General features: G+C 40.6%; 1 protein-coding gene across 3 annotated transcripts; it reads left to right on the forward strand.

Moving 5' to 3' along the window:
• The first annotated feature begins 108 nt into the window (after positions 1-108).
• LOC118366933 (MOB-like protein phocein) lies at positions 109-12,922 on the forward strand. Of its 3 annotated transcripts, XM_035749796.2 has the most exons (8): positions 109-439; positions 2,572-2,727; positions 9,802-9,864; positions 10,307-10,407; positions 10,602-10,731; positions 10,832-10,911; positions 10,988-11,099; positions 11,676-12,922. In XM_035749796.2, the coding sequence occupies exons 1-8, from the start codon at positions 437-439 to the stop codon at positions 11,805-11,807; spliced, it is 777 nt and encodes a 258-aa protein (XP_035605689.1). In that variant the 5' UTR covers positions 109-436; the 3' UTR covers positions 11,808-12,922. The 3 variants fall into 3 exon arrangements, with proteins under 3 accessions (XP_035605689.1, XP_035605686.1, XP_035605687.1); XM_035749793.2 differs by lacking the exons at positions 109-439; positions 2,572-2,727 and adding an exon at positions 3,641-3,803; XM_035749794.2 differs by lacking the exons at positions 109-439; positions 2,572-2,727 and adding an exon at positions 4,427-4,493.
• The last annotated feature ends 87 nt before the right edge of the window (positions 12,923-13,009 follow it).

The following is a 13,009-nucleotide window of genomic DNA, read 5'->3' on the forward strand; positions in this document are numbered from 1 at the left end:
TTTGTTTTAGGAAAATTATTTATTTTGTATGTTTAACTTGTCAATAAAACTACATGTTTCACTGATATGCTCGTTCCAGGGCCCCATGTTCCAGAACTTTCTCATGCGCCATTGGAGAGAAAGGGGGGTTCAAAGTTGACACCTTGCGCAACATTGCTGCAAACTGCAATCACATGAGAACACATGAAACATAAATGATAATTTCTTCACAACTGTCCTGGCGAGTTCCTTCTATATGTACACCTACCTTTTGCATTCTGTGGGGGTAACGGAATATTTTGGAACTGAAACTGTCCAGGAACTGTAAAGTAAAGGACATTTGAAGACACGCATGCGTGAACCATTTCTTGATATTTCCTCACGTGGGGACTCGTTCAGTGTGTCAAATCCACGCTCAAAGAAGTCGGTGCTCAACATTACAAGGTCTCTCACTTAAATGGTAAGACATTATTTATCAAAAACACATAGCTAGAATATAATTTAGGATGCCAAGTTTGTCACTAGCAGAGTTAGCATTCCGAGTTTCCTATTGTATTAGCTAACCTATGCTTTGATTTCTCGCAGGCAAGGTCAGGTATGACCAAGAATACAGGAGGACTTTATCAGATTAGCTAGCTACGGTTACTGTGTAAAGGCGTGTCATATAGTGACCAATGCGATCTGCAGTGCATTGTTCCACACTTCTGATTGTACGATAGCTAAATTAGCGAGCTCAAGATTACTTGCTATTTTGCGCCATCAATCTCAAAATCGTTGGCTATATATATATATATATAATTGCCAGCACGAGTTTCACAATTGGCACTGTAGTTGATGGGTACTAGTGAACTATGAAGAACGAATAAAGTGATGAGTAGAAGCATGTGCACAAGTGTGGTATTTTATTTGACCTATTGTATGTTCTAGTTTATTTCACTGTCTGCCCTTGCACAACGAAAAAGGGAATGACCGGCTATCAACCAGTTCCGGGTAACGCAGAAGCCGTGACCCCATGTTCAACAGCGTCACAGCATTTTATTTGTCCATACATTTTGCCGCACTAGATTGCACAATTCTGCTTGGGAATATTGCACAGTATTCTAAAGATGTTAGAATGGGATCTGAAACCCTGGTCACTGAAGAACAGACCTCAAATTATTTGTTTTTGTTCAATGTTATCTCTTGACGTCTGGGTCCTTGAGCCTACTAAACCCCACAAAGCCTTGCCCAGGTTTCACTGTTTATCTACACCTGTTTAGGAAGAATGTGACACAAATCAAGTTTGATAGATTTTTGGGCCCATGTGTGGGTGTGTGCAACCCTGACCTGTTCTGGAATTTAGTCTAACATCAAAGCCATGATTAGTATTGAAGTTTATCTGTGGGTCAGGGTTGGAGAGCCCTGCCCAGGAGTCAACAGCCTAGAACCACAAACTGTACCCTGTCTCACCGACAACCTTCATTCAAGGTCAAAGATACATCTGTTACCAGACAGGCAGCTGGTGTTGCAAATCTTCAAAATGTTGACTCCTAAACTCCTTGCATTATGCAGGCCACAGAGAGAATCCAAACCCTTTTATTATTTTTTTTGTAGTTTTAGCTTAAAGATTGTGCTACATCAGATATCTAACAATTGCTTGCTTTAAGCCAGGGTTTCCCAAACTCGGTCCTTGGAACCCCAAAGGGTGTACGTTTTGGTTTTTGCCCTAGCACTACACAGCTGATTCAAATAATCATCTAGCTTTGATCATTTTAATTAGCTGTGTAGTGTTAGGGCAAAACTCCAAATGTGCACCCCTTTGGGAAATGTTGCTTTACATCTTTTCAATAGTGAATACTAACAGTGTCTTTGTTGCCTTTGGCAGGCTCTACTTGCAAATTGCCTGGACACTGCTAGTAGTCTGTTGTAACTGTACAGGAAATAATTTGTGAGGAAGGTTCCACTAATTATTTTTCTATGGCAAAAATATGAGGTGTATGTCGCCACCCACTGTACGGGTTGTAATACTCGTATTGTTCCCAAATAAATAAAAGCCAAAGAAACAAATCAATGTACTCCTTTAGTCCTTCAAACGTCAACTCTGATCCCTTCAGACTCTGGAGCTTGAGAAGGAAGAGCATCTTTGCACAGTATTCCTTGCAATGTTTCGGCCATGAAGTCCTGGAGACCCAATAACCTTTCAGCTGCAAATACAATTATGGCCAGTTCCTTGGACTCTTTGTTAATTTGGGCAGGACAATTAATCACATACAATAAAAGCCACAAAATCCACCTTCACGATCAGCATATCAGTTTCCCTAAAACTGTTGAACGACACGGAATCTCCACAGCCTGTGGCATCCACCATATACAACACATCTCCTTTTGGCTATTGAAGGGGCCCCTCGTGCATTTGTATTACTTAAGCATTTTTCAGTTCACACAATGGATAAAACTAGCTAGTGGCAATTTGAGGGTATAACAATTGAATGTCAAGCACTCACTGAAGAAGAGTCCAACACTTCTCAACCTCTGAGCTATGTAGATTAAATCCATTTCAATGTTTTGTTGTACGTTGTCTCCGTCATAAAACCGTTCTCATACATCTTTTAGGCTTTCAGGAAATTCCTTCCCATGTTTGACCGGGTGCTGGTGGAGCGTCTGGCTGCGGAGACTATGTCAAAGGGGGGCATCATGTTGCCAGAGAAGGCCCAAGGCAAGGTTTTGCAGGCCACAGTGGTGGCAGTGGGACCAGGCTCCACAAACCAGGTAATTTACTTCGATCTTACTCTCTGGCACAACAGTAGCTCATGTATGATTTGTGTAACTAACTTCTCTGGCAACATGATGCCCCCCTGTCTACAATTGTGGCTTACAATTCTGTCTTGAGTTGTCTAACTGGCTTATCAGATTTCACAATGCCCAGATACAATATAGAAATCCTTTTTTTCTACTGATCTCATTCAGAAAGGGAAGCTGACACCCATGAGTGTCAAAGTTGGAGAGACGGTCCTTCTGCCAGAGTATGGAGGAACTAAAGTCGACCTGGAAGACAAGGCATGTCTAGAACTGTTTTCTACTTTATTGTCATTAGATGTATGATAAGTGATCATTTTAAATTGTTCTACTGTATTCATTAGTTTGTGTATTGATTGTCTATTTTAATTTATCTCAATTTTAATTTATCTCAATTTCTTTCAGGAATACTTCCTATTCCGTGATGCTGACATCCTTGGCAAATATGTAGAGTAAAATCTGTTTCACTGTAAAACATCCCTGTAACCCCCATCCATCCTGTTAGAGAAGATTGTTGCCTCGTTCATGTCTTCGTTTTTTTTACATGTTATTCAATTGTAAATAATTCTGATCATGTTTTGTTACAATAATAAAGTGGACTATTGAATCTGGATGTGTATCTCCTGAGCAGATATATGAAAAGAGGATTTGAGATGTATTTTATGTGCAAGTGGGGACTGTTCAGGCTGAGGAGTGCGTTTCACAGGCCCCCCACCTGCAATACTCTGAATAAGACAAGTTGAATATACAGAATCAGATCTGCATAACATTTTGTTGAAGGAACTGGTATTGGTAAAAAGTCCTTCCACCCCTGCATACACGTGTATACTTCAAATACTGTGATTCACACATACGTACGTAAACAAGCAAATGTGCAGTGTCAGTGATATCTCTGGAGGAATGACAACCATTTGGTAGCTCACTACTCCCAGTTCTTGTTATCCGTCACACAAGCTTGTGCATCATTTGCATCCGGGCATTCTGTCGAGATGGTCATGGCGGAGGGTACTGCAGTTCTGAGGAGGAATAGGCCTGGAACCAAGGCGAAGGTATGTTTCTAGAAATTTGAATACGATTGCATTTGGTGAAGAGGCCATCGGTGATCATAGTGGCCTTACCTCAACCGTGAATTTAATTTCGGTGATTGCTTCTGAAAAACACAGGAAGGGTCGGGGCTGCAAGCCAGTAACGTTAGTAGCTTGCTAACTTGGCTTGCTAAAAATGTTGCACAGCAGACATTTCGACACTTGTCTAGCTAGATAGTTGGCAAACTAGACTAAAATCCCAATATGAATACTATCAGAGAACCACTTTTGATAGCTAGCAAGTAACTAATTGATGCTAGCTAACGTAGTTGCCAGAAGATGCCGACCCTACTGTTACACCACTTGTTTACGACTGAGCTGCACTGGGGTAGGAACGCAATCATGGGTATATTAACCTCTAACCACACCATGGAACTGGTGCAAGATATGGGTGAGGAAACGTACCTCAAAGCAGGGATGGGATGGGGATATCTCACTGTACTCCAAATTGTACATGTATCCACACTGATACATCGAGAAGAATACTGCTAGTTTTAATGGACAACTGCCCTTTTTGTTCTCATGCTAGCTAGCAGTAACCACTGCACACATTTTGGAATTTCAGTGCCAGACAATCTCCATTGTTCAACACAAAGTGCTGTTATGGAAGTAACCATTCTGCTGGCTTGGCAGTTTTGAAAGGGACGTTTAAAGGTAAAGTAATCAATAGTAAGGCTCATCATTCTGGAAGATGGTTCATTTTAGTTATAGATGTGAATGGTCTTTTTATTTTGGGAAGCTACAAAAATAATTTATGCTACAAATAACAGTTCAAAAACCTATTTCAAGATTTTTAGCAGGAAATCCATCTACTTTTAGATATATTTGTGGATGCCAGACTGAATTTTGGAGGGGATTGGAATTCTCTCGGGGATCCTCAATGGGATTGCTTACCTCCTGAGCTACAAGAATGAATAATCCTTCCAAATTGAATTTATGTTTGGGATTTGATGGTTTTGAGATATATATATATATATATATATAACAATATACATTGTGTTGCAAAGATATGTCCAAGCAATCAAGAATTGATTTTTGTTTAATATCCAGAGTAGATGTCTCTATTGAAACCTCTGTTCTCAAGGCCCCTGGGGCGGCAGGGTAGCCTAGTGGTTAGAGCGTTGGACTAGTAACCGGACAAGGTACAAATCTGTTGTTCTACCCCTGAACAGGCAGTTAACCCACTGTTCCGAGGTCCTTCTGTAGCTCAGTTGGTAGAGCATGGCGCTTGTAACGCCAGGGTAGTGGGTTCGATCCCCGGGACCACCCATACGTAGAATGTATGCACACATGACTGTAAGTCGCTTTGGATAAAAGCGTCTGCTAAATGGCATATATTATATTATTATTATTATTATAAATAAGAATGTGTTCTTAACTGACTTGCCAGGTTAAATAAAGGTTAAAAATTTAAATTAAATAAAAAGTTCAATCAACCTTGCAGCATCTACAGATGGACAGAAAAATAACAATTACCAGAAATTTAACAAAACACTTCCGGCTGATGAACAGTTCAAGACTGCAGCTAAATCTATTAGAACTGAATGCTAGAATAAGGCAAACTTGTTGAAGTTATATGGTGCATACTGGGAAATCAGAAGGTTGACCATTCAAAGAGGAAAGGTAGACCAAAAGTCTATAATCAAAGACATTGTTACCATCTATGGACAAGAGGACTTGAGTCATCAAGACGAGCACATTATTAAAATAATATATGAGGACAAAGCTTAAGGATTCTGGACTTCCTGATGGGACGCCTCCAGCTGGTAAAGGGTAGGCAACAACACATCTGGCACGCTGATCCTCAACCCTGGGGCCCCTCAGGGGTGCGTACTTAGTCCCCTTCTATACTCCCTGTTCACCCATGACTGAGTGGTCAAGCACGACTCCAACACCGTCCTTAAGTTTGCTGACGACAAAACAGTGGTCGGCATGATAACTGACAACCATGAGACAACCTATAGGGAGGAGATCAGAGACCTGGCAGTGTGATGCCAGGACAACAACCTCTCTCTCAATGTGAGCAAGACAAAGGAGCTGATCGTGGACTACAGGAAAAGGAGGGTCGAACAGGCCCCCATTAACATCGACGGGACTGAAGAGGAGCGGGTCGAGAGTTTCAAGTTCCTTGGTGTCCACATCACCAACAAACTATCATGGTCCAAACAAACCAAGACAGTTGTGAAGAGGGCACGACAACTCCTTTTCCCCCTCAGGAGACTGAAAAGATTTGTCATGGGTCCCCAGATCCTCAAGAAGTTCTACAGCTGCACCATCGTGAGCATCCGGACCGTTTGCATTACCGCCTGGTATGACATCGGCTCGGTATCTGACCGTAAGGCGCTACAGAGGGTAGGCGGTGGTGTCAGAGGAAGGTCCAAGTCATAGACTGTTCTCTGCTACCGCACGGCAAGCGGTACCGGAGCGCCAAGTCTAGGACCAAAAGGCACCTTAACAGCTTCTACCCCCAAACCTTAAGACTGGTGAACAACTAAACTAGTCAAATGGCCACCCGGACTATTTACATTGTTTTTACACTGCTGCTACTCGCTGTTTATTATTTATGCATCGTCACTTTACAAATGACCTCGATTAACCTGTACCGACGCTCATTGACTCTACTGGTACCCATGGTATATATCCTCATTGTTATGTACATTTCTTGTTACCTTTTGAATTATTCGATTTTTGAAAACTTTCGTTTATTTAGTAAATATTTTATTAACTCTATTTCTTGAACTGCGTTTTTGTTAAGGGCGTGTAAGTAAGAATTTAACGGTAAGGTCTACTACACCTGTTGTATTCAGCGCATGTGAATACAATTTACAATTTGATTTGAGATCAAGAACAAAGTGGATGGAAGAAGGTGAGAAAAACACTAAATATATTTTTTACTTGGAAAAAATAAATGCTAAACTGTCCTTGGTTAAACTGAACATTAATGGACATACATCAGAAATCCAAAGGAAATGTCTTGCTTTGTTACATAGTTTGATGGTAAATTATATGCTAAAAGGGATAATGTTGGCGATATAACCTCTTTTCTGTCCTCCATAAAAGAGAATGCTTTGTGTATTGATGTGGAGTTCAAAAGAATGTGTGATCAAAATATATATTTGGAAGAGATTAAGAAAGACATCATCTGGTAATTAAGGTCAAACCAGTGAATTTTTTATAAAGTATTTCAAGATGACATTTGTAATTTATTTAAAAAATGTGTATTCATAGAAGCTATTGAAATGGGGAAGTTACTTTCTTTGATGTCTCAAGGTTTAATCTCTTTACCAAAGCCTAATAAAGATGCTTTAATATTAGAACACTGGAGGCCTATAACTTTAAATAAATATGTCAAATTGTTAACTGTTATCTTTGCAAAAAGATTAAAGATGCCTTGAAACAATTACTGATGATTGTCAATCGGGATTTATGAGAGGGAGGCACATTCGTAATAATATTCTTTGGTTTTAGATTTGATAGATTAAAGTAACCTTTCAAATTACGACTGTTTTATTTGTCAATCCCCCAAAAATATATTTCTATTTTTTTTGTAAAGCATTCGATACGGCAGAGTATAGTTTTATGTTTGAAACACTGGATTTCTTTAGATTTGGCAATTACTTTAAACAAGTCATTCAGACATGGATGCAATAGCTCAATGAAATTACCTAATTGGGGGGGGTAGAACAGGGTCTATAAAAAGCTGTGTTTGAATGTATTTTCTTCTATCTTGTTTGACTTTTAAATCAAATAGAACATTTTACATTAAAGTATCAATCTAATGATTTGGCTGATATTGCCTGTATTCCCATAAAATTTTATTACACACCTGGGCATCAAGATATGTAAAAGCCAAACAAAGGGCTAATTAACATTTGACTCCCATTACTGAGAATGTTGAGGTTTGATGCTTGGTTGTTAAATGGTCACATATTGCTGTCAAAAACTGAAGAAGTATCGAGACTGCAATGGCTGCAATGGCATTGGATGTTCCCCACGCAACAAGTAAAGAAGTAGACTTGAAACTTTTACATTTTGTTTGGAGGAATAAACCACATTATTTAAAAAAGAGTGTATTGTATAATACTCTAGATCTGGGCGGTTTAAGTGTGCTTGATTTTGGTACATCAGATATTATCTTTAAGACTAGGTGGATCAAGAATTACATCCAATTTGCAGATAGGATTTGGAATATTATTCCAAATCTTGTTTTTGAAAAGGTTGGTGGCGTTGAATTTTTCAAAAAATGACTGAGCTCATTAAAATTCCCCTTATATGATAAGCAGGTTTTACTATTCTGGTTAATTGTATATAAACGTAACTTCTCCCCTAATAGATGTTTGATTTGGAATAACAAAGACATAAAATATAATAATACATCATTTTTCTATAGATGGTTTGAGAATGGTATTTTGTTACTGACACAATTATTTATTGAAATGGACAAATGTATAGTTATGTAGAGTTTTTTTAATAGATATGTAATTCCAGTGATGGTGAAGGTCTATGCCATTGTTTTTAATGCAATACATACAGGCCTTAAGACTTTTACAGGAAATTATGTTATTGAGAGGAATGTGGAATTCAGTTTCAGCGTCCTATTAGATGGCGTATGGATCAATGATAAAAAGTGGTAGAATTTCAATCTTCTTGATGGAGCAGGATGGATAAATGTACAATTTGGAGTACAGCGGCACATCCCATTCCAGCATTGAGGTACATTTTCCGACCCATATCTCGCGCCAGCTCCATGGTGTCTTCATGTAACAATGATTGAGTTCCAATCCCAGTGCAGCTCAATGTAAACAAGCGTAGCGGTAGGGTCGTTATCTTTTGGCAAGCTAATTTAGTAGCCAACCTAGTTTACATTTGGTATTGATAACGTTCATCTACACGGAACAAAAATATAAAAGCAACAAGTAAAGTGTTTCATGAGCTGAAATATAAAATCACAGAAATGTTCCATACCCACAAAAAGCTTATTTCTCAAAAATGTTATTTACATATGTGTTTACATACCTGTTAGTAAGCATTCTCTTTTGCCAAGATAATCCACCCTCCTGACAGGTGCGGCATATCAAGAAGCTGATTAAACAGCATGATAATTACACAAGCCCCCCTTGTGCTGGGGAAAATAAAAGGTCACTTAAAATATGCAGTGTTGTCACACAACACAATGCCACAGATGTCTCAAGTTTTGAGGGAGCATGCAATTGGTATGCACCTGCAGGAATGTCTACCAGAGCTGTAATGTTCGTTTCTCTACCATAAACGTCATTTTAGAGAATTTGGCAGGGTCCAACTGGTCTCACAACCACAGACCACTTGTAACCACACCAGCCCAGGACCTCCATATCTCGCTTCTTCACCTGTGGGATCATCTGAAGGAGGGAGGGAGGGGGGGGGGGGAGTATTTCTGTATGTAATAAAACCCTTTTGTGGGGAAAAATAATTCTGATTGTCTGGGCCCGGCTCCCCAGTGGGTGGGCCCATGCCATCCCAGGCCTACCCATGGCTGCACTTCTGCCCGGTCATGTGAAGTCCATAGATTAGGGCTTAGGGACTGATTTCCTGATATGAACAGTAACTCAGTAAAATCTTTGAAATTGTTGTATAGTTTTGTTCAGTATAGCTAAGTAATTTGGGGCACTTTACAAGTATAAGGTCAACACAAGTAATTCGTTTTTGATAGTTAGCTGATGCTAAATATTTTTGCTAGTTAATTACAGTGTTGAAGTCTACAGTTCATCAACAGTTAACTCGCTAGCAAGCTATGTCAAAATAGCTGACAGTTACCAGTTATCTAACGTTAGCTAGCATGTCAACCAATACAGTGTTTGCTAGCTAATGTAAACAATGCTGTCTATGGCTAGATGGTGTGAAGGCTGAGAGGTGACACGTTTGTCCATTGAGCACATACAGTGAATATGATTAACGTTATCCCTTTGTCCCTCTCTCACTGCAGGATTTCTACAATTGGCCGGATGAATCCTTTGAGGAGATGGACAGCACTCTGGCTGTACAACAGGTTTGGTTGAGTTAGTCAGTGGGGAATGACTGAGGAGTCCATTTTGAGCTTCAAATTAGCTTCAAGTGTCATGATTGCAGAATGCTGTTTGTAGCTGTCAAGCCTGACATTGACGAGCTGTGCCTTATTTTAACATGGCTGCTGCCCTATAAACCTACAAAGCATCTTATCTAGTGTGATCATTGTCATCCATGTCAGAACCTTAGTCTGTTAACAAGGATGCTAGCAGAATCCGGATGTTTGACTAACCTCAGTGGTACCCTGTCCACTGGTCCTTCTATAGCTCAGTTGGTAGAGCATGGCGCTTGTAACGCCAGGGTAGTGGGTTCGATTCCCGGGACCACCCATACGTAGAATGTATGCACACATGACTGTAAGTCGCTTTGGATAAAAGCGTCTGCTAAATGGCATATATTATTATTATTATATTATCCATGTTCAGTACATTCAGCAGAACATCCGGTCAGACTGCTCTAACATCGATAAGATCCTGGAGCCTCCAGAGGGACAGGACGAGGGAGTGTGGAAGTACGAGCACCTCAGGTACACTGCGTTCCTTCACTTGACTTACCAGACGTATTACTTTGACCCTATACCAACTACACACTTGACTGATTAGACTCTCTACACTGAGTGTGTCTACCAAATCAAATAGAGTAATTGATTTTGGTGTTGTCTCACTCATCTTTTTCCTTATCCCCATTCCCCCACCCACCCCTTCTTTCTCTCTGTTATAGGCAATTCTGTCTGGAGCTGAATGGACTAGCTGTGAAACTGCAGAGTGAGTGCCACCCAGACACCTGCACGCAGATGACTGCCACAGAACAGTGGATCTTCCTATGTGCTGCACACAAAACCCCCAAAGAGGTGAGTGTTACTAAAATCAGAATTGAATTCACTCAGGGTTTTATTTTTCAATTTAGCCTGCCATGGCACAGGATGCAATTGCCTGTGTGTTTGTGTCCAGTGTCCTGCCATTGACTACACCAGGCACACGCTGGACGGAGCTGCCTGCCTTCTCAACAGCAACAAGTATTTCCCCAGCCGGTGAGCACACACACACACACTATGTAAAGGAATACTTTGGTTTCCTACTAATACACTTTCAATCTTCTCTCCCCAGTGTGAGCATCAAGGAGTCCTCTGTAGCCAAGCTGGGCTCTGTGTGTCGCCGTATCTATAGGATATTCTCTCATGCCTATTTCCACCATCGCCAGATATTCGACAAGTATGAGGTAAGTGGTAGTTGGAAGTTCCCACTTCCCAAATAGACCTGGATTTTGGCTCCTCGTTCTTATTGAAACTGAAGAATAGCGTCACAGGGACACACTGCTTTTTGAAATTAGAAAATGTAAAGCTCATATCCACAAGTGTACACCAGGTTGAAGAGGAAATTGAGAAGAATCAGGTCAGTTATTGTGCTTTTTTTTCTGCCAGATGAGGTATGTTCCATCTTGTGGTTGTATCAAATTCAGTCAACAGGTGGCGCTTCAGACCAGGTTTCCCAAAAGCATCTTAAGGCTACGTTTGTTAGAATTAGTCTTAAAATGCTTTGGGAAACACTGATATGTGGTTATTACTAGAACTGGGCAGATGATTAGCTTCACTTTATGGTCCACTGATCCCGGCTCAGTAGTCAATGTAATGACCTCATGCAGACCTAAGCTATAATGGCACTACAGTCTATAAACTAGTGAATCAGACACTGCTTTTCTTGAGTCACCTCTCTGTCTAGAGGGTACATGCTATGGGTTGTTTCTGGACAGAGCCTAATTCTCTTGTTTGTTTCCCTTCTATGTCCCTCCCTGCAGAATGAGACGTTCCTGTGCCATCGGTTCACACGCTTCGTGATGAAGTACAACCTGATGTCCAAGGACAACCTGATCGTTCCTATCCTGGAGGAGGAGGTCCAGAACGCTTCAGCCGGGGAGAGCGAGGCCTGAGAGGAGAGCTGCACACAGGAGACCAGACGTGTATTCAAATACTGCTTGATTGAGCTTGCCTGTTGCAATGGAACCAAGAGAAGTCCCACATGTGCAAACCCCACCCATCTGGCACTCTAAAGCAAATGCTCAAAGTATTTGAAAGATTTCAGATAGTATTTGAACCAATGATTTGTATATACACTAGACTGACAGGGGGCGCTGTTTTGAAGCCACCACGCCTCCCATCTTGGCACCATTGTAAAAAAAATGTCTCCAATTGTTTTTGCCACATTTACTCTATTACAGACAGCTCCATGCATAATTTGTAATTGTGCGAGCTAAAAGTAAAACATTTAATTTTAAACATCCTTAAAAAGTACTAATGTTACTGGCCCCGCTACAACAACAATACTTAAATATATGTCATTTTGTCCTTGAAACATTCAAGTGGAATTCCTATGGACTGCCAATATGGCCGACCGGTGGCTCCAAAGCCTCTCATTAGCCAATGCATAGCATCAGCAATCCAGAGTTTATATACATCATTGATTTGAACCCAGGTCTGAAACAGCTACACACTACAGACAGGCTCTCACTACTTGCTTTAACATTTTAAGCACCTGGATTTGCTCAACCTACATAAAACCATGTGTTGATGACAAAGGCACACTCATGGGCTCCCTGTATATAACCTCTGCTCTCCCATGTCCCCCTCCATCTTGTTTTCCTGGTGCTTTATATTCTCTCTGCCTTTGTTCTCTCTCGCTGAATTGTAAATGGACCCCTTGCCACTCCTGTAGATCTGAGAGGATTGGTGGAAAAATGCAGACATTTCCATGCAGCCCATTGGAAGGCAAGATGAAGCTATGACTATAATGCTTCTGTATCCAATCTGCTCAAATGTACAGGTGTGTGTAGGGTTTAGAGGCTATGGATCCATTTGTGGTTCAGAATCTCTGCTTTTGTTGCTCTGAGTACATACCTCAGTCACCATTTACCCTCCCCCTCGTCATTAAGTTATTTTGTGAGAGGAGTCTTGTCTATCTGCCCCACTTTTTAATTTTCCTTTTTTAATGAACTGAATTTTGTTAAATTTTCATGATGTCTGTTAATAAAATAAGACTGTTACCCAATGTGCTCGTTGACTTTTTGAAATGTCCCTTTGTACAAATTGTCCCCATCTGTCGTTTGCCACTTCATTTAAGGTGTACGCCTCAACA

This window comes from Oncorhynchus keta, chromosome 34 (genome assembly GCF_023373465.1).
Source record: "Oncorhynchus keta strain PuntledgeMale-10-30-2019 chromosome 34, Oket_V2, whole genome shotgun sequence".
Lineage (NCBI taxonomy): Eukaryota > Metazoa > Chordata > Actinopteri > Salmoniformes > Salmonidae > Oncorhynchus > Oncorhynchus keta.